The sequence below is a fragment of the Misgurnus anguillicaudatus genome, chromosome 15, assembly GCF_027580225.2.
Source record: "Misgurnus anguillicaudatus chromosome 15, ASM2758022v2, whole genome shotgun sequence".
In the NCBI taxonomy this organism is placed as follows: domain Eukaryota; kingdom Metazoa; phylum Chordata; class Actinopteri; order Cypriniformes; family Cobitidae; genus Misgurnus; species Misgurnus anguillicaudatus.
The window spans coordinates 17,106,797-17,131,067 of record NC_073351.2 but is presented as its reverse complement, the minus strand read 5'-3'; the positions used below and the strand labels follow the sequence as shown (position 1 = coordinate 17,131,067).

At 38.6% G+C, this 24,271-nt stretch overlaps 1 protein-coding gene across 1 annotated transcript in view; it reads right to left on the bottom strand.

The window, feature by feature from the left end:
- Positions 1 to 829: 829 nt before the first annotated feature.
- Positions 830 to 24,271, bottom strand: part of LOC141349138 (uncharacterized) — a 57,930-nt gene continuing 34,488 nt past the window's right edge. Inside the window, exons 5-7 of the mRNA XM_073853939.1 lie at positions 17,643 to 17,806; positions 7,907 to 8,106; positions 830 to 997 (exon numbers count right to left, since the gene is read on the bottom strand). Of these exons, the coding sequence (XP_073710040.1) occupies positions 830 to 997; positions 7,907 to 8,106; positions 17,643 to 17,806 (532 nt within the window). The remainder of the gene's footprint in view (positions 998 to 7,906; positions 8,107 to 17,642; positions 17,807 to 24,271) is intronic.

Here is a 24,271-nt window from a genome sequence, read left to right as displayed (position 1 = left end):
AAAAACTGTTATGTGTTGAGTTAAGTGTTAATTGTTGGTGTCTATTAAAGTCCATTAAAATGAGGAAAATCCTGCAATGTTTTCCTCAAAAAACATAATTTCTTCTCGACTGAACAAAGAAAGACATCAACATTTTGGATGACATGGTGGTAAGTAAATTATCTGGATTTTTCTTTTAAGAAATAGGAATATTCCTTTAACTCAATATCATAATGAAACTTACTGCTACTCTATACTGAATGAAGGTCTGTACTACAAAAAAAAACTGTTTAAAAAGCAATAATCATTACAATCATAAATGTCTTAATTCATTGTCTTTTCAATTTATTGTACATTTAATGATCAGTAATTCTTGGCTTTGGAAGGAATACTATATATCTATTGTTCCCAAGTTATATGCAAATGTGCAAACATTTTGCTGCACTTGATGTGGCTTATAAAAACTAAAAAGAGAAGGTGATTGGCCATCAGTGATTTCTTGTTCAAGTATGTACTTGTAGTTTCATTTGGCACCAGTAACCTTCATTTGCTCTTGGCTGAGTCAGATCTTGTAGATTCCTCCTGAGATTGTTAGAGTGATCAGATTACTACACGTCTCCGTTGTGCCTCCATTGTGCCAGCCTTTACACCTGCTCCATTTATGACCATAACTTCAGCTCCGGTATGGCATTAGTAAACGAAAATGTAAATACCCACAAATGTTCACAGATGGAGGAATAAATCAACCCTTTTTATTTGTTTGTACGTTTCTTCGAGGATTACTCGCACTGTTAAAATTCCAAACACATTTCTGTCCCAATTCTGTGTTTTGTCAATCCCTTATAAACGCTCATCTGGTTTTCTTCCTCAATTCATCTGTTTCCTCCTCAGCCAATAAAGAGTCGTTTTTTCTCAGTTTCTTTCTCTTTTTTCTCCCCCTTCCCTGCTTTTTGTCTCCCATGAAGGATAATCTGGTGGCTATCGGTTGGTTGCCAGCAGCCATAATTGAGGGTGAACTCTACACCCAAACACGGGCCCGTAAAAGCATTCTCATTCATCATGTCAGCTCGGTGACACCCGATGCAGCATTCAGGGGAGTGTATTCACCCGACCCTGCTCTCATGATCAGTGAAGGATGCAAAGAGACAAGGAACTCGTAAGAAAGCCAAGGACTGGAAACTGTAGACACTTTAAAAGAGGAGAGAGAAGAGAGGATGACAGAAAACTGTAGGAGTGAGAGTAGCTGGAGATTTACAGTTGTGCTACTGTAGTCATCTTACATAAAAGATATCTATGCATTTATCAGCTAGGATCTTATTTTTTGTGTTTAAATTTAATATAAACAGGATAATGAATTGGAAATTGAACAACAGTAGCACAAATGTTGTGCAGCAAAAGAAAAGTAAATACATGCAATATACTTTATCTGCTCATTTATACAACATCACAAAATGTCAAAAAGCAATAAGTAAGGAATAATTGACGACGGGCCATTGAATTATAAGAAAATAATGCACACCAAGGTGGTAATGCGGCACGACGCAGGTGTGCATTATTTTCAAATAATTCAAAGGACCGGAGTCAATTATTCCGCTTATACCACGGTTACCACAAACATTGCTCTGGTGCCTACTTTTAAGACATTTGAAAAGTTAGGTGTGCGGTTTACAGAAAAATAATCAACACCCATAGAACACTTCTCAGCCAATCAGAATGCAGCATTCAACAGACCCGTGGTATAAATAGTTTGTAATAAACAGTAGTGTTCAAAAATTGTATAGGCCACCATTATATCTGTTGTGTGTTCAATGGTATAGTTACCAGATGTCATTATTTCTATGCTTTTTAATTTAAATACATCCAGAATATACTGGAAATTTGTATGCAGTATTATTGCATATTAGAATAAAATTATAAACCTAAGTGTAAAATATTAAGTGTGAGCTCTCCTTACACATGAGCAATAACAGGAACCAGCAGGCTCTCTGCAGAAAATCGAATTTCTAATCGAATAACCCCAAAAGAGTTCAAAATGTGCTTAGTGCCAAGAGCTTAGTAATACTGACGTTTACCTGGAAAAGACATATTGTGTACATATTCCCTGTATTTTCTTTTTGTATCTTAAGCGAAAAATAAATATGGATGTCATTAAAACAACAAAGCTTTTTAACGGTACTCTATATAAAAATCTCAATATGTGGCTGTTTAAACATTAATCAATTATATAATTTAGTGTTTATGGAAACTGTGTATATGAAAACCCACTTTACAATAACATTGTATTTGTTAGCTAATGCATTTACTAATGTTAACAAATAAAACCTTAATGTTAGGGGGCGTGCACACCAAAGCTTTACGTTCCCTGGCGGTCGGCATATGTTTTCAATTGTTTCCAATGAAAGCGCAGCGTTTTTCAAAAAAGCCAGCAGCTGTCGGAGCCGATGGTGTAGTGGACAGTGCTCCGACATGTTGTGCTTTGGCACTTTCGGCAACCCGAGTTTGATTCCCGGCTCGTGGTCATTTGCCGATCCCATACCCCTCTCTCTCCTCCCTGTACTTTCCTGTCCTCTCCTAAAACTCACTGTTAAATAAAGGCAAAAACTGGCCAAAAATATAACTTTAAATAAAAAGCCAGCAGCTGCTGTTTTTTTCCCCAGGCTCAACAATAAGACCCAAGAGTTGAAAAATATTCAACTTTGGGTGAAACGCTCAGCTCGTCAATGTCAGTTCTCACACGGCCGTCCACTCACATTGGAGGAGGGGTGGAACAAATATCACAACAACCAACTGCATCGTTCAACGACTGATAAACAAAGCAGAAGTATCACAGTAACTACAACAACAGCAGTTTCTTGGTATCCTTCTATAGTCCATTTTGAAAGATGTAAACAACACTGGTCCAGAAGCACTTCCTGTTGTTTTTGAGCTTTTTAGTTTACATTTATTTTACATTTTGATTCAGTTCAAAATGTTCTGTTGGTTGTATTTTGTTACAATATTAATTAAAGGGATAGTTCACTTTAAAATGAAAATTCTGTCATCATTTACTCATCCCTGTGTTGTTCTAAACCTGTATGAATTTCTTTTTTCTGATGAACACAAAAAGATATTTTGAGAAATGATGATAAACACAAAGCAGATAGTGACCATTGACTTCCATAGTAGGAATAAAAAATATGGTGAAATTTAATGGGTACCGTAAACTGTGTGCTTAACATCATTTATCAAAATATTTTCTTCATTATTTATCACAATACTTCTAAAATATTTTTCCTACTATGGAAGTGAATGGTCACTATCTGCTGTGTGTTTACCATCATTTCCCAAAATATCTTCTTTTGTGTTCTTAAGAAAAAAGAAAATCATACATGTTTAGAACAACATGAGGATGAGTAAATGATGACAGAATTTTCATTTTAAGGTGAACTATCCCAATATTAATATTTTGTTTAGTGTTAAAGGATTAGTCAATTTTCTTAAAAAAAAAAAAATCCAGATAATTTACTCACCACCATGTCATCCAAAATGTTGATGTCTTTCTTTGTTCAGTCGAGAAGAAATTATGTTTTTTAAAGAAAACATTCCAGGATTTTTCTCATTTTAATGGACTTTAATGGACACCAACACGTAACAGTTTTAATCCATTTTAAAATTGCAGTTTCAACACAGTTTCAAAGTGGTGTCACAAAACCAGAGATAGACGAGAAGTTGTGGTTTAAAACTGCTTATTTTTAATTTTTCTTGCAAAAATGACAATCGTTTCGCTAGATAAGACCCTTATGCCTCGTTTGGGATCATTTAGAGTCCTTTGAAACTCTGTTGAAGCTGTTACGTGTTGGTGTCCATTAAAGTCTATTAAAATGAGAAAAATCCTGTGATGTTTTCCCCAAAAAACATAATTTCTTCTCGACTGAACAAAGAAAGACATCAACATTTTGGATGACATGGTGGTAAGTAAATTATCTGGATTTTTTTTTTTTTTTTAAAGAAAATTGACTAATTCTTTAACACTAAACAAAATATTAATATTAAAGGGATAGTTCACCTTAAAATGAAAATGAAAAAGAAAGAAAATGGACTAATACTTTAAAAAAACTGAAACATGAATTGCTTCTGTGTTGTTTACATCTTGCAAAATTGTCTATATCCCTTAATTTCAATTATGCAGTCTGCTTTTTAAGGCTATTTTCAAGTCCTGTATGTCCCACTTCAATTCTGAATGATGATGTAAACAATTCTCTACCACTGATCTATACTGTACAGGAAAACAAGATCAGGTGAACCTATGTTCAGATAAAAAATGATAAGATGGACAAATTTGCATTGAAAAAACAAAAAATGTAAATGTAACCGGAAAGACGTGCAGAAAAACACACAGGTCTTGTCAGTGAGTGCTCAAATAAATGAAATGATGTGTAGAGTCAAAGAGAGGCTGTCCATTACTGCCACCGACCAGAGCAAGTCACTCTGACCTCTCTTTCTCTTTCCTCCTACACTCCTAATGATTAGCATCATAAACCACAGGACAAAAATACTGGTGAGAGGCTGCAGGACGTCTGAGATCCAGAGAGTCATCATTTGTAAAACTCTAGCCTAATTGTGAAGCACATCTCCAGAGACCACACAGGCCATAGGGCACAGAAATATACTGAGGAGATAATAATTAGAACAGAACAGCCGGTAGCCTGATCTCACACTGCACCGCACAAAAGAGGGTGTATAACAACAGTAAATTATGAGAAACAAAGGCGTTTGTTGCCAAAGGAACTGAAGGCTGAGCCATTAGCATCTGAAGCCACAGTCCATCACAGCTTATAAAGAAAACAATCATTCTGTCCTCAAAGAGCCAGCGAGCATGCAGCTCTGTTCTGGTAACTGTGTTCAACCACAACAGAATGTATTTCAGGACTGCACAGTGCACGGGGCTTTTGCTTCCTGATGGGATTGGTTCAGACCGCTTTCATCCAGAGAAAAATGCTCTGTTTTGTTCAGCCTGTTTGTTGGGGAATTGGCTGACTGGCTGCTTGCGAGAGGCTGAGAGCGGTTAAGGTGGTGCTTTTTCTGGTGAAAGTGCTCTCCACTGCTCTGCTTGTGTCAGTCTGACATTTTCTCGATAGGGGAATAAGAGAGTGGTTAGAAGGAGGGCTTTTTCTGTTCAGTAATGAACTGATAATTGCTTTCTGGTCACTGTAACATGACCAGGCTAGACAGACTCATAGAGGTATTAACATTCTCTTTTTCTTTCATTCTTCAAATTCAAAGGAAAATTTCCTCGGCTCCATTTAGCAATCAGAACAATGATTACTTGATAGTGGAGCGTGTTAATGTAATAATTGCATGTGTGGAAGAAAAGAACGTGTGTGCTGATTAAGACATTGAATAATGGGTCTCCACTTCTGGTTTCAATAGAAAAGTAAAAAGAAAAGAAAATTATGTCATTATTTAATCACCCTCATGCCGTTCCAAACCTCTATGCTGCTCTTCAACGAAATAAAAGGGGAAATTGGTGGAAAATCAGTATGCAGCTAGTTCGTGGTGACCTTGACCATCCGTAAGACTATGAATTATTATGATGTACTCACGGTGCTTTTGTTTGTCCTTTTTGGAGCTTGACAGGAATTGGCAACTACTGAATGTTTTTGTATGCGAAGAGCTATGAAATGAAAAAGAATCTGTGTTTCAGAGAGAAAATAACAACACAGGTTTACACTAACATACGTTAAGAAAGTTTTTTTTTGGCTTTGTGTGAACTATACCTAAACAGACAGCTCCTATGGTAGGCTTGTTGGCTTTCCAAAACTTTATGTGTGCCACATGCAGAGGTGTTGAACCCCAAAACACCTGTCTATAACTCCAGCAAGCAATTTTATGTTCAAGACGTTTAACAGCCGTCCAAACACAGCCCAGAAGTTTGGTCTAAAACAAGGCAAAATTTGGGCGTCATGTAATAGACAGCCAAAATCGCTCACCTAAAGGATTATTAGGAACACCATACTAATACTGCGTTTGACCCCCTTTCACCTTCAGAACTGCCTTAATTCTATGTGGCATTAATTCAACAAGGTGCTGAAAGCATTCTTTAGAAATGTTGGCCCATATTGATACGAGAGCATCTTGCAGTTGATGGAGATTTGTGGGATGCACATCAAGGGCACGAAGCTCCCGTTCCACCACATCTAAAAGATGCTCTATTAGGTTGAGATCTGGTGACTGTGGGGGCCATTTTAGTACAGTGAACTCATTGTCATGTTCAAGAAACCAATTTGAAATTATTTGAGTTTTGTGAAATGGTGCATTATCCTGCTGGAAGTAGCCATCAGAGGATGGGTACATGGTGGTCATAAAGGGATGGACATGGTCAGAAACAATGCTCAGGTAGGCTGTGGCATTTAAACAATGCCTAATTGGCACTAAGGGGCCTAAATTGAGCCAAGAAAACATCTACCACACCATTACACCACAAGCCTGCACAGTGGTAACAAGGCATGATGGATCCATGTTCTCATTATGTTTATATTCTGACTCCACCACCTCAAATTGAGACTCATCAGACCAGGCAACATTTTTTACATTCTTCAACTGTTCAATTTTGGTGAGCTCGTGCAAATTGTAGCCTCTTTTTCCTATTTGTAGTGGAGATGAGTGGTACCCGGTGGGGTTTTCTGCTGTTGTAGCCCATCCGCCTCAAGGTTGTGTGTGTTGTGGCTTCACAAATGCTTTGCTGCATACCTCGGTTGTAACGAGTGGTTATTTCAGTCAAAGTTGCTCTTCTATCAGCTTGAATCAGTCGGCCCATTCTCCTCTGACCTCTAGCATCAACGAGGCTTTTTCGCCTCGAAAAAGCAGCAAAAAACACCAGACCTTCAGTCTTGAAGGTCTGGCTATGCGAGACTATAGACATCTATCCACAGCCCAAAAATAAATGAAATGAAACAAATAAATACATGAAACCAAACATCTTGTAATCACTGTTGACTTTGCTTACATGATGAAATATCACAAATCTTGCAAGTTATTTGGGCAAAACTGACATGTAACTCAATTCAAGTTTATATTGGCCAGAAGTGGGTTACTCATAGCCAGACTATGTACATGTGTCTATAGTTAACCTAGATTAGGGGTGTCCAAACTCGGTCCTGGAGGGCCGATGTCTTGCAGAGTGTAGCTGAAACTTCCCCCAGAGTTTAGCTTTCCCGGTATCTTACGGCAATGTTACTAGCTCCTCTTTCCGGGAGCGATCCCAGACCCATTATGGGATGTGTCTGCGTTCACACAGAAGCTTGTCTGCCAATTTTACGGGTATTTTCTGGGACCAAAGTGCTGTGAGAATGAGGTTAAACACATACAAAAAAATTTAAACTGAAAAAGCCCAGCAAATAAATAAGACCCCCAAAAACTCAACACACCAGATGTGGATGGATAAACAACACTAATACACAGATTGAGATGAAAAGTAAAAAAGTGTCCTTCACTGGTCAGGCAGCATGCTATGATTACTAGTAAGTGAAAGGTGATGTTTGTAAATTTTGCACCAAACGAATTTAGAATTTGTATAGGTGGCACAAACTAGCTCAATTAATCAGGTAAAATGTATAAAATGTTAATCTCTAGTTGCAGCAAGCAGAATTACAAAAATGAAAATTTTGCTGTGTCAGGCTGGGTGAAACATTTAAAAAAAGTTTTGGTATTGTATCTTAGGATTGCACCCAAGGTACGTTACCAAAATCTATTCCATTCCAATCCGTTCCATTCCGTTCCATTCTATTCTATTCTATTCTATTCCATTTAATTCTATTCTATTCTATTATATTCCATTTCATTGGCACACAGTCACAACAACATAATCCATCTAATAATGAAAAACTCATAGTTGTCTTTGCACAGTAAGCAAGAATAGAAGAAAAGATTTTAACATTAAATGAGTTACACTTATATACACACCCTGTATGAGAGAATGGGCTTCCTGGTTTTGATTCTGCAATAGCTTCTGGATCTGGACTTGACTCTCCAACTGCAAAATCTGCTCTCTTGCAGCATTCAGACACTCCCTCAAGTCTGATATCTCCTCCTGCAGCCTCTTCAGCTCCGCCTCCAACCTGCCCACTTCGTGCTGCAGGTGCGTGCCCTCTGAAAATGAATTTATGTGCGAAAATTGTGAGACAAGTGGATCTAAGTTTTCTTCGTACTTTTATCTACTCTCATTGGATTTGTGAGTGATGGAGTTAATAATTTAAAGGAACCTGTAGTGGCCAACGCATTAGTTTAAAGAGCACCTATTTCATTGCTAAAAACAATGTTATTTTTGTGTATTTGGTATAATACAATGTGTTTGTGTGGTTTAATAAAAAAAAAAAAACATTATTTTCCACATACTGTACATTTTTGTAGCTCCAGATTTCACTCTCTTCCTATAATGCATGAATTTGAAAAGCTCTGTGTCCCTGATTGGCTGGATAATCTGTACGTTGTGATTGGTCTAAATACCTTTGACGTCAGCCGAAAATGTGACGCTCCTTACCATGTTTAAAAGATTCGCTCACAATGGAATGCTTACAGGAGTTAATGTCGGTCTTTACTACATCACCTATACCAGGAATTAAACTGTTGCCTACAATCCGTGTGTTTGTTTTGGTCTAAAAAAAGAGATTTACGTTGGAGACGATAACTCGCGTCATTGTTTACTTTGGGGCATGTACCTTTTGCATATCGTACATGTACTAATACACACTTACACCCAAGGAAATTTAAAAACATGAATGGGACAATAGGTGCTCTTTAACCTTGGTTTATTGTGTATTCCTTATATACAGTTAAATACAACCTTTGTAAAAAGTAATAACCACCAAAACAAAATGCTTGCTAATCTGAGCTGCTGAAATGACAAGGAGTGAGATGCAGGATAATTTAGTGAGCATGGTTCCCACCCTCTAAAGCAGACAGTATTATGACATAGTGTCCAAAAATGTAATGATGGCATTTATTTTAATGTAGGCACAAGCATACTTTTTAAGCAAAATTCAGAAGTGTATTGATATTGCTTGTGTGTACTTTTTTTACTTTTTGGGGAATGTTTTATTGCTCTGAATAAAATGTAATTAAATCTTCTGAATGCTTGAGATTGTAAACACATGAAGTGAGACGAAACTAAAACACACAGTGAAAACATTCAACCGAGAAGGCAAAAGGCATCGCTCTGTAAAAGCTTATTGATGTGCTTGTGCATGGCATGACAAAGATAACTACATAGAGATTCTCCGATGTGTGAGAAAATACCAGAGAACTTTTCACATCGACGGCAGACAGAGAAATTCGCGTCAACAAGCCAGACCAATAAAGCGCCAACACATAAACATTGCAGAACAAAACAGAGAGAGAGAGCGAGAGAGAACGAGACACAGAGAAAGGTGGAGCCTGCGTCTAATGATTGACACACTTCAGGTCATGAGGCGGTTACCTTCAGCTATGCACCACTCAGTCCCAAACCTGCTGTCTAAAGCACATGAACAAACAAACACACATACAGTCCAGATTCAAACTATACCTGTCTCCCTCAGCTGACTAAGCACCTGAACAGCAGCTGTTAGTGTTGAGCCAGCATGGGTTTGGGTTCAGTGAAACTTTTTAGCATAATACTGGATTAGGTAAGTGTGTGTTTACAGTATCTGCGCGCGTGTGTGTGTGTGTGTGTGTGTGTGTGTGTGTGTGTGTGCGTGTGTGTGTGTGCGTGTGTGTGTGTGTGTGTGTGTGTGTGTGTGTGTGTGTGTGTGTGTGTGTGTGTAGGAGGTGCAACCTAAAGCCCCGCCCTGCATTACTGTTTGAACTTGCCTTTGGTTTTGCAAAGTTGTATGCACCATGGGGGCAGATTTGGGTATGAACTATAATCAGGAATCAAAGATACTTTTGTACCAAAGAGACTTCTGAAATATCCATAAAATTCTGTTCATTATTAAAGAAATATCACACAAGAAAGAGCTGTTAGACATGGATGTGATTCATTTGTAGCCTCTCTGTTCAACCAATCAAATTAGAGAATAGGACCAAACTGCTGCATTATATCTCATTTAAAACATAATACCTTTCATAAGTATAATTTAATTGGAAAATATACATATTTTTGAATGAGACTTTATGGATTATAGCGCTGTGGCACAAAACAAAATATTTACTATTATGGGTCACCAACAGTAAAATTTCTGTGACTCTAAACTGTGCTTTTCAATATTTTACTATGTTCTTACCTCAACTTAGATAAATTAATACATACCTATATTTTTCAATGCGTGCGCTTAATCTTTGTAGAGCACTTCTTGAATGTGTTAGCATTTAGCCTAGCCCCATTCATTCCTATGGCTCCAAACAAAAGTTTTATTTTGTGCCACCATACTTACTCATGTAACAGTGTTTAAATAGGGAAAACATGGAAGTGTTTGGTGGCTTCTAAATTCATTCCTGTTTGGAGCCATAGGAAAGAATGGAGCTAGGCTAAATGCTAACACATTCACGAGACGCTGTACAAAGATTAAAAGTGCACGCATTGAAAAAAGATAGGTATGTATTAATTCGTCTAAATTGAGTTAAGAACATAGTAAAATATTTTAAAATGGTGGTGTTTTCCTTTAAATGTGTTTAAAACATTTTAGATTTATCAAAATATTGACTTTTAAAGCAATTCAATAAAATAACATTGCATATTGCGTTGTTAAAACCAAACCTTTATCATCTGTGTAACTTTATTAGAGTATATATTATCTTGTTATTTCTTTTATTATAACTTATGTCTTCGATACACTGTAAAAATGCCTTGTTGCACATAATGTTTCAGTTTAAACAACTTAAATAAATATGTAATTTAATTTTTTTTTGACTAGTTAAAATATAATGATATTATATTGATAAAAAATAAGCACATTCAACTTATTATTATTTTTTTTATTTATGCCAACTCCTCAATAGTCAAGAAAGTTGAATGAAACTTGTTATTTCAAGTTCTTTAAACTTAAACATCTCAGTGCAATAGGGAATTTTTACAGTGTACCTCTCGACTTGCCTCTCCTGAACTCTCATAACCGTGGAAAGCAGACAGACAGGTAGCAGAACATAATTGTTGTACCCACACCCATATCAGATTGCCCCCCACGCACACACATATATACGTAAAGAATAATTGACAACAGGCCGCATTCAAAAATTACACACACTCAAGGTGGTAAGGTAGCACAACAATAAGTGGAGTGCCATTACACCGCAAGTGAGCATTATTTTCAAATAATTCAAAGGACCAGAGTCAATTATTCAGCTTATACCACGATTACCACAGACATCTGGTGGTTATTTTAAGACATTAGACAGGTCTGGTGTGCGTATATTAAAGAATATACCTGTGAAAGATTTCTCAACCAATCAGAATAAAGCATTTAACAGCCCAGTGGTACAGTATATACACTCAGCTAAAAGATTATTAGGAACACCATACTAATACTGTATTTGACCCCCTTTGGCCTTCAGAACTGCCTTAATTCTACATGGCATTGATTCAACAAGGTGCTGAAAGCATTCTTTAGAAATGTTGGCCCATATTGATAGGATAGCATCTTGCAGTTGATGGAGATTTGTGGGATGCACATCCAGCTCACGAATCTCCCGTTCCACCACATCCCAAAGATGCTCTATTTGGTTCAGATCTGGTGACTGTGTGGGCCATTTTAGTACAGTGAACTCATTGTCATGTTCAAGAAACCAATTTGAAATGATTCGAGCTTTGTGACATGATGCATTATCCTGCTAGAAGTAGCCATCAGCTGAGGGGTACATGGTGGTCATAAAGGGATGGACATGGTCAGAAACAATGCTCAGGTAGGCCATGGCATTAAACGATGCCCAATTGGCACTAAAGGGACCTAAAGTGTGCCAAGAAAACTTCCCCCACACCATTACACCACCACCACCAGCCTGCACAGTGGTAACAAGGCATGATGGATCCATGTTCTCATTCTGTTTATGCCAAATTCTGAGTCTACCATCTGAATGTCTCAACAGAAATCGAGACTCATCAGACCAGGCAACATTTTTCCAGTCTTCAACTGTCCAATTTTGGTGAGCTTGTGCAAATTGTAGCCTCTTTTTTCTATTTGTAGTGGAGATGAGTGGTACACGGTTGGGGTCTACTGCTGTTGTAGCCCATCCGCCTTAAGGTTGTGTGTGTTGTGGCTTCACAAATGCTTTGCTGCATACCTCGGTTGTAACGAGTGGTTATTTCAGTCAAAGTTGCTCTTCTATCAGCTTGAATCAGTCGGCACATTCTCCTCTGACCTCTAGCATCAACAAGGCATTTTTGCCCACAGGACTGCCGCATACTGAATGTTTTTCCATTTTCACACCATTCTTTGTAAACCCTAGAAATGATTGTGCGTTAAAATTCCAGTAACTGAGCAGATTGTAAAATACTCAGACCGGCCCGTCTGGCACAACAACCATGCCACGCTCAAAATTGCTTAAATCACCTTTCTTTCCAATTCTGACATTCAGTTTGGAGTTCAGCAGATTGTCTTGACCAGGACCACACCCCTAAATGCATTGAAGCATCTGCCATGTGATTGGTTGATTAGATAATTGCATTAATGTGAAAATGAACAGGTGTTCCTAATAATCCTTTAGGTGAGTGTATGATCGTGCACATGTGTGTACATTTTCTATCTTTGAGCAGAACCGATTCGATAGGCACAAATAGTCAACTGTAACATTCTTTGAGTGCTTTCTACCGAAATGACTCATAACGCATGCACATGCTCAAATTCAAAAACATGTACAGTATATGTTACACGCACACGTGCTGAAAATCAGCTAGGGGATGGCAGTAAAAAAAGCTAAGTCTAAACACTCCTTAGGCTACTGTAAACAAAATACCTGTGCATTGGTTCAAAGGAGTCTGGCTCTGTGTACTCATTCACCTCTGGATGACACACATCCACTAGCACATGCGCACACAGGAATCTGGAGCATGCAGCAGGCAGAGAGAAGGCGATTCGAACCGTTTGTGGGGAGAAGACACACACCCTATGGGGTGAGCGAAAGGTAAACTCGCCCTACGGCATACAAACCATCTGTTAACCAAAACTATGTTGAACAACACATGACAAATGCACATTTGCTCATATCAGCCCAAAAAGCGATTTGCATGCTGCAAATCTTGCAACCAAGCAACCGAACTCAAACATGCAAACATTCTCTGAACATACACACAAACATGCAAGTCACAACATAACCATTCTTTAAAAAAATACAGAAAACACTAATGAAGAACACACGTCTGCCACATATCATCTCACACAAGTGTAAACAATTCTCAAACTCTCAAAATACTAACTGATCCCAATCCAACCCCCCCAAAAATACTAACCCTGTTTATCAATGTGTAGTAATATTTTGAACCATTGTGTAATGATAGTGTTCCTGTAGCTCAACTGGTAAAGCATTGTGTTACCATCCCAGGGAACATAACCAAAAATTCGTTATTGTCTCCATTAGGGATAATTCACCCAAAAATGAAATTTCTGTCATCATTTACTCATCATGTTGTTCCAAACCTGTATGAGTTTCTTTGTTCTGTTGAACACAAAGTAACATATTTTCATAAATGATGGGAACAATACAGTTGACGGATCTCACTGACTTCCATAGTAGGAAAAACAAATACTATAGAAGTCAATGGGTAACGTCAACTGTTTGATTACCATCATTTATAAACATACCGTATTTTCCGGACTATAAGTCACACTTTTTTCATAGTTTGGCTGGCCCTGCAGCTTCAAGTCAGTATGAATTAATTTAGACATATATGAAGTCCACTATATGCTGCTCCTCTATTTATGTAATTCAATGGATTCAGTGATGTGGGATGACGAGCCTGCGAACTTGATGCGCGTTGGCTTGTTCTGTTCATTTAGCCTATTCAGCCTCCCAGGTATGTTCTGTATGCTATTGTGTTAGCTGAATAACTGTTAATGTTACGCTAATGTACAGACATCTATTCAGCCTTCTGTTCTGTGCCATTGTTTAGTTGAATAACTTGCCTTTCCAGATTAAATGTCTGTTCTTCGGCTTGGATTTTGTGAAATAATTTTCTAAATAAATGTGACTTGTAGTCCATGGTTTTTCCTCTTAATGACGCATTTTTGATTGATGCAACTTCAGAGCTTCAGAGCGACTTATAGTCCATAAAATATGGTATGTAACGCGTGCTGGCAAAATGAGTCGGAAGGCGCACCGTCTAATTTTTAGCTAGCGCCACAAGAAAATACGAATGTTGATTTTGGTCAAAATTGAGATTTTCATAAAATTAAGTACATTAAGCCATCGTCTAGTGATCCCAATGCTCTAAATGGTAATTAAACATCTAAAATAATCTTTGTTTTTACGTTTTCTGATAGGTGTATCGTCCTAAATGCTCAATCCAATATAAAGATATGTGTCCAGTCACATGCGCTTGACATTTTGGTTTAGTTTTTGACTTGGTTGATGTTAAAAGAGTTATTAAGATCTTCCTCTTGCTGACTGACAGAGCTGAAGCTTCCACATAGACGTGCGAGCGTAATTTTACCACAGGACGTCTATAATATTGATGGTCAATTCGCACGGGATTCGAAATCTCAGTAAAACATTCAGAAGTGGGAGGGGTAACTCGATTACGCAGCGCGTCACCTCTCTCGTCGTCACGTGCACATTACCTTGCTTCCTGATATTACATGTGCAAACAACATGACACAAACGAGAAAACTCGAAACACTGTTTCATTTCAGAACGTCCATTTCAGACACAGTTCCAATCCTCCGAGAAATGATTTTGACTTTTTAATTCTTTCCCCGCCAGCATTTTTTAAAAAACGTTGCCAGCCAGCGCCAGCATTTTTCATGATTTTCACAAAAGTTTAATGCCTTCCAGAAAATGTTCTTCTTTAAAGGTGCAGTGTGTAAATTTTAGCGTCATCTAGTGGTGAGGTTGCGAATTGCAACCAACGGCTTAGTCCACTGCTCACCTCTTGCTTTTGAAACACATAGAGAAGCTACAGTAGCCGCCACCGGACAAACATGTCATCGTTGGAGACAACTTAGTAAAAAAGTTTGTCCGTTAAGGACTTCTGTAGAAACGTGGCTGCACAAAATGGCGGCTTCCATGTAAGGGGACCCTCTGTGTATGTAGATAAAACGTTTATTCTAAGGCAATAAACACGTAACGGTTCATTATGAAAGAGTCTTTATACACCCCTGATAATTTAGTTTTGTATATTATCTTGCATTTCTGTCAAGAGATTCTTCTAAAAATTACACACTGCACCTTTAAATATTTCAACATACAATATATCAAATAAAAGAACAGATCCTCTGCTTTCTAACAAAAAAAATTTCATCCTACCTTCATTAGGACTTCTGATAGAGATCAGATGCAGAACGATCTTTAAAACATACACAGAGTTCTTTCACGTGAGACGTTACTTCCGAGTTGTATAAGGAAATAAAGGAAAAAATAAGAACTTTCTTAAGAAGCTTTTTTGAGAATACAAAATATTCTTAACTTTTTTCTTAAGCTTGAATTTAAGATAAAAATGGCAGTTAAGAAGATTTTTCTTCTTAAGAATGTTTGTGAATCCGGCCCCTGGTTGATAATGCGGAAAGCCGGAAATTCTCGCATTGGCAGGGAAGCGTTTTCTCTTAATTGACGAGATAACTCGTCAATGGCAGGGAAAGAGTTAAAGTCTGTGTCGTGATATTTGGGAACTGACTTGCCACTGACTTGTTTTTCTGCCTAGAACGTGAGTTAAATGCTTCTTTAAGCGCTTTTATATTTGAAAGAAACCTGCAAAATAACAGGAAACGACTAAATTTACGTGTATATTTACAGCTGGTCTATTTGCACTGGATTAGTATTACCTGAGGTAATTTCTCCGGACCTTTTTACAAAAGGTAAAAGTCGCCATAAGTTTAACTGACATTGTCCGTAATGATTACTGACATGGAGCATTCGAATGGGACTAAAATCACTAAGAAGCTCTGAAAAAATTTGCTTCACCCCACCTTCCACTAATCCCGTCCAAATAAGTACTTTAGATGTCTATAACATTATATTATATGTCTCAATGTCAATCAAACAATAAAAGAAAGAAAAAAGTTGAACATATATTTTTCGTATAAATATTGTTTTTGACTTTGTGTGTGCCAAATCCATTAGTTAACCAGTGATTTTAAGGTATGGATGTGGTGATTTTAAACCTTCAAAATGAAATAGTAATTTTTTTTGCTGACTATCAACTTCAAAGAAGTGTGGCAGTGTCATATTTTGTCAGATTCCAACAAATAATAGTTCATTTTGATGTATGAAGAACTTGAACATTTTCTAATTCCCACTCAATTTGCCAGCACGGGTCACATATCTTTAGTATTTAAAAAATAACAAAACTCAAACAGGGTTAGAACAACGCGAGGGTGAGTAAATGATGGCAAAATGTACATTTTCTGTGAACTGTCCCTTTAATTTACCCCGATTTGCAACAGTAAGCCTGTAATCAGCTTATTTGTAAGTTGAGCTGTCGGGTACGATTACACGAGTAATGTCAGTTTGACGTCATTTGACTTTAACCCACGTCAAGATAGGTATGTAAAGTAAGAGATGGCGATATAGAAGCAAAAGTTATGAATTGCAGCTTTAAGGGCAGGTGAATCTGAAACGTCACCCTTGACCTTTACACAGTTCATTTTAACTATTTATGTCCCACATTGCAAGAGAAAGAATTTAGGTTATGCATTCAAGTCCTAAATGCTAAAACCTATTTGAAAATTGAGTTTAAGCTATAAGTAAAATTTCTCAAAATTAAATTTAATCAATCAAATTTATAATTTCTTTTTTACATTTGTTTTAAGTGCTCTAGTTTTCCAGTCACGCCACACACATCAGGGGGCAGTCTGTGTAACACAGATCACACCATCCACTGATCAGTGAAAGGTTTTTGGCCTTCTTTACCCTAATCCTAAACTAATCCTTACCATTATCATAATCTTAACCTTTAACCCGAAACACAACATTCCTTATTATAGATGTGAAGTAAGTCATTATCTAGCTCAATAATAAAGCTGTTTTCACAAGATATGTTTGTCAGGCTTTGCTGCTCTATTCTCATGAGAACTTCTCAGAAATTTCATCCCCACGAGAGCAGCAAAACAACACACACACATATACGCACACACTTCTGTGGGTCATAAATCGGCCTTGTCTTTCTCTGACACTCTTCACTTGCAGCTCCATTAGCAAATGTCTCACATCCTCTATTATCATTATACTGCAATTATCTCAGCACAGCGGGTACAGTGCGCCCTCACTCTAATAGCCATGGACACGCACACACAGCGACTAAGGGAGAGTGTGTTCCTATTTTAATTTTAGACCATGACAAGATATATTGTGAATGTCACGCTCGTTGTGCAAGTGATGGGTGGACTCCGGGCATGATGATCCGTTCGCATTAGCTCAGAGCACGTGCATTATGAGCCTGCTTAATGCACACATGCAGATGCATATAAAGGCACGAGTTTCATCAGATGTAGAATGAGATAGGAGAGAAGCAGGACAGAGTTCATGGGGCATCAGCTGAGGGAGTTTTGTGTGTGTTTAATTACCTGCGTCAGCGCTGATGCAACTCTGCTGTATCAGTGCTTTGCTGTTGTCCCAGTCCTCCAGGAAGTGTAAAAACCGGTTCTTTATGGTCGTCATTTCCCCACGAGATGACTGCAGTACGGCCAGAGCTTTACTGAGAACCTGCTGCTGCTGTACACACCTCCGTCTGACACACACATACACATAAAGACAAACTTAATATACTGATAGACCTAGATTCAATTTACACTGTACAGTATATTTAAAGGGGACATAACATGAAAATCAAACTTTTCCATGTTTATGTGCTATAATTGTGCTTTCTTCAACTTAGAAAATGTGAAAAAGAACAACCCAGTAAATTAGTTTTGGTAACCCATTTTCTCCAAGCATGTGGAAAAAATAGGTCATTGGAATTTGTCTCCCCTTGTGATGTCAAAAGGGGGTAATACTGCCCCTTAATCTGCACTATCCAACCACGGCACTGCCATTTAGTGCAAGAAATTGGCAATTTTAACATATGATAAATTATCTGTGTAGTAATTTGAGCTAAAACCTCACATATGTACTCTAAGGACACCAAAGATTTATTTTACATCTATAACGAGTCTTGTGAAATGTTCCCATTAAGTCACATTGAAACGGAAGTAGCGATTGTCTTATTTTCCCTGTCGTGACGTATATCCGAGTGAAAAGGCTTTTGAAATGAAAAAAGGGCTGGACTTGGGTTCGTTCATCAAGAATATATTGGATTGTTGAAAGTTGATTCATCTTTTTCCGGGCCTCGCCCACCCGCCATACCCTATGACCGGAAGTAAAGAGAGATCTTTTCGAGAAGGGGAGGAGATTTATGCTTTTGATTAAAGATTATGAGGGCACATTAATTTTTTTTTAAATAATGAAGCTCACAGATAAGATTTTTTTTTTAAATAATGAAACTCACATATAAGTCAATTGTAAAAAATACCACTATATTCCAAACGTTTTTCATTTCAATTTCAAAATCTTGTCAATCCGACTGAATTTAATATGATTGAAGGGTATGACAATACAGTTTACATGCACACTATACATTACAATCTGATTAAAATGTTCGTTTACATTAGCCTGGGTTTCCTCATGCTGTCTTGCACGCAGATTTATTCACGCTGCAAGTGTAGCATGAAAACTATGGACCTATTTTGCCCCTGAAATAGGGAACCAATCACAGAAAGGGGAGGGGGCAGCAAGACGATGACGACGTCTATGCGACACACCGATTGGCTATGAGCGACATACAGACGCATTTGATAGACATTTGTAGCACCCAATAAACGGCATAGGGAACCAATCACAGAACGGGGAGGGGGCAGCAAGATGATTATGACCTCTATGCGACACACCGATTGGCTATGAGCTACGTATAGACGCATTTGATACACATTTGTAGCGCCCAATATCCGGCTCTGGGCATTCGTAAACCACGCCTCAAATACGAGAAAATGAACATGTGGTTCCCAGATCACGTCTCATTCTCTATGAGACTGGTCTGGTGTTAGCCAGGCTACGTTTACATGTAAATTAGACGGTTTCAGCAGTAACAACATAAACAAGCGGCTGTCGTGGTCCGCACGTAACTTCCGGTAAACTCTGCTAAAAATAAATAACAACAAAGTTCTTTAAACGTAGTTTATTTATATAATAATCAAAAAAACAACACATAGAATAGCTAGGAAACCAAAACATTTGTTATTTTCGACGAGACATTTGTTCAAGAGATCAGATTAGCAACTAGTCAGACCATAAAAAAAAACCGGAAGTGAAGTTCGGATCCAGACGTGTATTGCGTTAGCGCACGTGCATCCGATGAAACCGTCTATAGAATCCGAACTGAACGTCTGCGCAAGCGCACAGTCTGGGTTGCCAGATTTGCATATCAAAAACATTTCAATGGACATTCAAAACTATCCCAAAAGCATCCCAATGACTGTCCACAGCCCAAATATCAATAACTAATCAACAAAATAATTTCATCTGTAACCCACAATAAAAAAAACAACAGGTGGAAACAGTTTAAACAGTAGCCCAAATCTAAATATGAAAAAAGCAGAGGACTTAGCAAAGCTGCGGACAGCATCTCTAGTCGAGTTCAAGCTTTATCTCTGGATAAAAGTCAAAACTGAGTTGGAAAAGTTGTTCATAAGAAGTTTTCAGATATAAGTAATGAAAACACACCTATGGTGCAACCCTATTTTATTGCTCTATGTAGCCTAATGTTTTAAAAGTACATATAAATGCTGCAGAGGTAATTATAAGACGTGAACTTGAGCACGGGTATGTTCTGCACATGTGCACATTGCATTTTTGCATCCGATAATACTATAATTCACAAGTTTACATGCGTACTTTTCTCCTGCTGATCGAATCAGAGATCGGAGTAAACCACCCCCTTCAATACGATCCAAATTTGCATCGCCCTCAATGGTATTGATTAAGGTGTTTACATGAAAGCTTTTCAATATGATTGAGCCATCAATACGATTACAAACGGATTATTTGTAAACGCATGTAAACGTACCTTTAAAGCAACAATTGAAATTAATAATTGTAATTCTTTAGACGAACTTCTATGAAATGAAATTAGTTATTACAAAACTGTCCTGATGTGCAACTCTAAATATCCCAAAATACAGGCATCACCTTACATAAGTTTTATCACCGTGTGTGTTGATAAAATATTTGAACTCTGTTTCATTTGAAGCTGTGTCTTATTTCAGCTCGACTTTGAGACCGTCTTCATCTCTTTGTGTTTGGTCTCTCCGAAAATCTGGCTGGCTGTCAGTTCTTTGCGGTGTGATTTAATGAGGTCTGAACTTTTGAAGTATCGTGTCAGTTCGGTGTCTGTACTGCTGCCCTAAATCACGCCCCTCTGGTTTCAACCAGCATTACATCATCATCAGCAGACAGAGGCTGATAAGAGCTGCCAGAATTCTCAAAGTGAATAAACAGGACGCTTACTACTCGCACACACACGCAATCTCTTCGGCGACCACACACTAACCGTACACACATCCATCCTTCCATCCCGGCCTGTCACTGCGCAAACAAACATACACAAACACACACTCAACCATTTGTCTAAGTGTCATGGCAACCGGCAAACATGGTAGTATTGCGGTAAGACACGGAGACAGTAAAAGAGTAAGAACGGGTGAGAGACAATTGTGTGTATCCATCCTCCATAACAAGTGGATCAAACGAATGAGAGCGCACATAAGAAGAGCAGAAAGATAAGAAAAGGACATCACAGATGAGAGGAGAAAAGAGGTGGATGGTAAAATGGCAATGAGAGGATGGAGATAGACAATAGGCCACACAGCCTGTTAGAAAAGAGCTGTCAACAACTCGATAGCAACAGCTGTCTGCTGCTGTTTTTTCCTGGTAGTACATTTGGTTGTGTCAGTTAAACTGAACTCCTTAATGATTGACCCTTTTCACTTTGACCCTTGATGCCTTTGTTTTTCTCTCCCTTTACTCCTGTCCAGTCCTTTCTCTCTGTTCACTCTCTCCATTTGAAGTGTTGCTGGTGTGTCTGGACAGCACATGCTACGTTTTTGATGTGTGCTTCTGGCCAGCTGCTAAGCCGCCTTTCCCCCGTTTCCAGCATTCTTGCTCGTCCGGTTTAGGAATTGGGATGCATGACTTCATCATCCCGGTCTGTATAAATCACCTCCCACATCATCATCATAATCATTTTTAAAATGATCCTCTTCACCTTGCAGAGGAAAGTAGGCAAAGGGATGGTCGTGGATCAAACGGTTTATACATCCTGTCTCATTCAGTGTCCTTCTCCATCTCTCCCTCTCTCTCTGAAGCGCTGGGGCGTAGTCTATAATCAGGCCATAAACCTTTTGACCGAACAGACTGCTAGACCTCACGCTACAGTGAACTCACGCTGCACACGCACATGCTCCATATGCGAAGCACACACTTCATTCTCAAACGCACATAAAGGCACACGCGCTTTTACACGAGACATGAAAAGGGCCTTTATGGACACGTAAGCATTATAGCTCGGTGGGTTAAGGAGCGAAGACATCAAAGAGTATTTCATTTTATCTTTGCTTTGATAACTAGGCAGTTCAAAGATATGCAATACTTTGTTTAAAAGCATCAAACTTCACTAGACTTTAACATGTTTGAGGGGTGCTTGTTAATGTTAAAGACACTGCTACAATGTTACTGGGAGATTGCTGAAAAAAATGTGTTTAAAGTGATGTTTAATGTTATATGCAGGTGCTAGGGTGTTCTGGGTGGTTGCTAGGTGGCTGCTTACTGGCCCAGGACAAATAAGTCCAAGGGATAGTTCAATGAAAATTCTGTCATCATTTACTCACCCTCATGTTGTTTTAAACCTGTATGAGTTTGGACAGGTTGAACACAAAAGAAGATAGTTTGATGAATGATGGTAAGCACACAGTTGACGATACCCATTGACTTCCATAGTATTTGTTGTTCCTACTATGGAAGTCAGCGGGTACCACCAACTGTGTGGTTACCATCATTTATCAAAATATTTTATTTTGTGTTCAACAAAATAAAAACTCATACAGGTTTAAAATAACATGAGGATGGGTAAATTACGACAGAATTTTCATTTTCATCCCTTTAAATAAGGTTCAGATGCTTTAATGTATGTTATGAAAAGTGATACATAAGTTTATGAAAGTGGTAATTTTAAGACTCAAAATAAGCATATTCTTTTCTCGATATGTTGCACAAAAGGGTTTAAAATAATTACAACCAAGTGAGGAATGAAGTTAAAAAAAGATCACACTTCATTTGTTACAGGCGCTGATCTCATTCTTTTACCTAGTCTTGCGTAACCTACCAAAATTTAAGAAAGTAAATTTTTTACTGTTAGATTAATTCATGAAAATACTTATTAATGTCAGAATAAATACAGTAAGAAAATAAGAGAGAGAGAGAGTAAGTAAGGGAGTGAGAGAGAGAGGGAGAGAGAGAGAGTCTGTGAGTGTGTGTGTCTGTGTGTGTGTGTGTGTGTGTGAATGAGTGAGTGAGTGAGTAAGTGAGTGTGAGAGAGAGAGAGAGAGAGAGAGAGAGAGAGAGAGAGAGAGAAAGTGTGTGAGTGAATGAGTGTGTGAGAGAGAGAGAGAGAGAGAAAGTGTGTGAGTGAGTGAGTGAGAGACAGAGAGAGAGAGAGAGAAAGTGTGTGAGTGAGTGAGTGAGTGAGTGAGTGAGCGAGCCTGCGAGTGAGTGAGTGAGAGACAGAGAGAGAGAGAGGGAGAGAGAGAGAGTGTGTGTGTGAGTGAGTGAGTGAGTGAGTGAGTGAGTGAGTGAGGGAGTGACGGTACATGCAGAGTAAGCGTTAACGCTCGACGGAAGGCTTGTCTGAAGCGTGGCCAACAGCCAATCACAGTGCCCGCAACCTATGCTGCGGTCTTCCATAAACATAATTGGCTGGCTCTGCCTAGGTTACTTGCATAAGGCCATCTGATTGAGAAGTTGAGAAATGTTCAACTTCTGCCGCGAGCAACAGCACTGACGCGGCGCCAACGGAGCCACAATTTAGTTCGGCAACGCATGACATCACCCATGAAAAGTGAATGGGAAGCGTTAACGCTTACGCCCCATGTGAACGGACCGTACGTAAGTGTGTGAGTGTGTGTGAGTGAGTGAGTGAGTGAGTGTGTGAGACAGTGAAGGGGGTCGCACACCGGACGAGAAGCGCAGCACCGCGTCGCGAATCTAAAAACAAAACACATTATTTTCTATGAATGTATGCACACCGGCGGCGCCTGTCCGATATGACATTGCTCAAATCCCTGTCGCGCCACAGAGTGCCACTCACATAGTTTTGTTTTAATATTTTTTGGCCAGTTTTTGCATTTATTTAACAGTGAGTTTAGGAGAGGACAGGAAAGTACATGAAGGAGAGAGGGGTATGGGATCGGCAAATCACCACGAGCCGGGAATCGAACTCGTGTCGCTGAAAGTGCGAAAGCACCACACGTCGGAACGCTGCCCACTACACCACTCACATAGTTTAACATTAAAGGTGTAGTGTGTAACTTTTATAAGGATCTCTTGACAGAAATGCAATATAAAATACATAACTATATCATCAGTGGTGTATAAAGACCTTTCATAATGAAGTGTTATGTTTTTATTACCTTAGAATGAGACGTTTTTATCTACATACACAGAGGGTCCCCTTACATGGAAGTCGCCATTTTGTTTCTACAAAAGCCCTTAACCGACAAACTACTAAGTTGTCTCCAACGATGACATGGTTGTCCGTGTTGCTTCTCTATGCGTTTCGGTGAACGGTGGACTGAAACGTTTGTTGCAATTTGCAACCTCACCACTAGATGTACAAAAATGTACACACTGCACCTTTAAATAACATCATATTTCTCCCAAATTGTTAGCGATTAACATTGGCTACTAACATATATTTTGCATTTTGAAGTAGACGCTATCTGACTAAGCTTGCGCTATTTAATGGGCACTTCCAGTGTAAGATACCTCCGAGTTGTCCTAGACGCAACGCAGCGCTTCTCGTCCAGTGTGCGACCCCCTTAAAAGAGAGAGAGAAAAAGAGAGAGAGACTTTACAAATATGTACTTTACTACCCCTACCAGAACAGAAC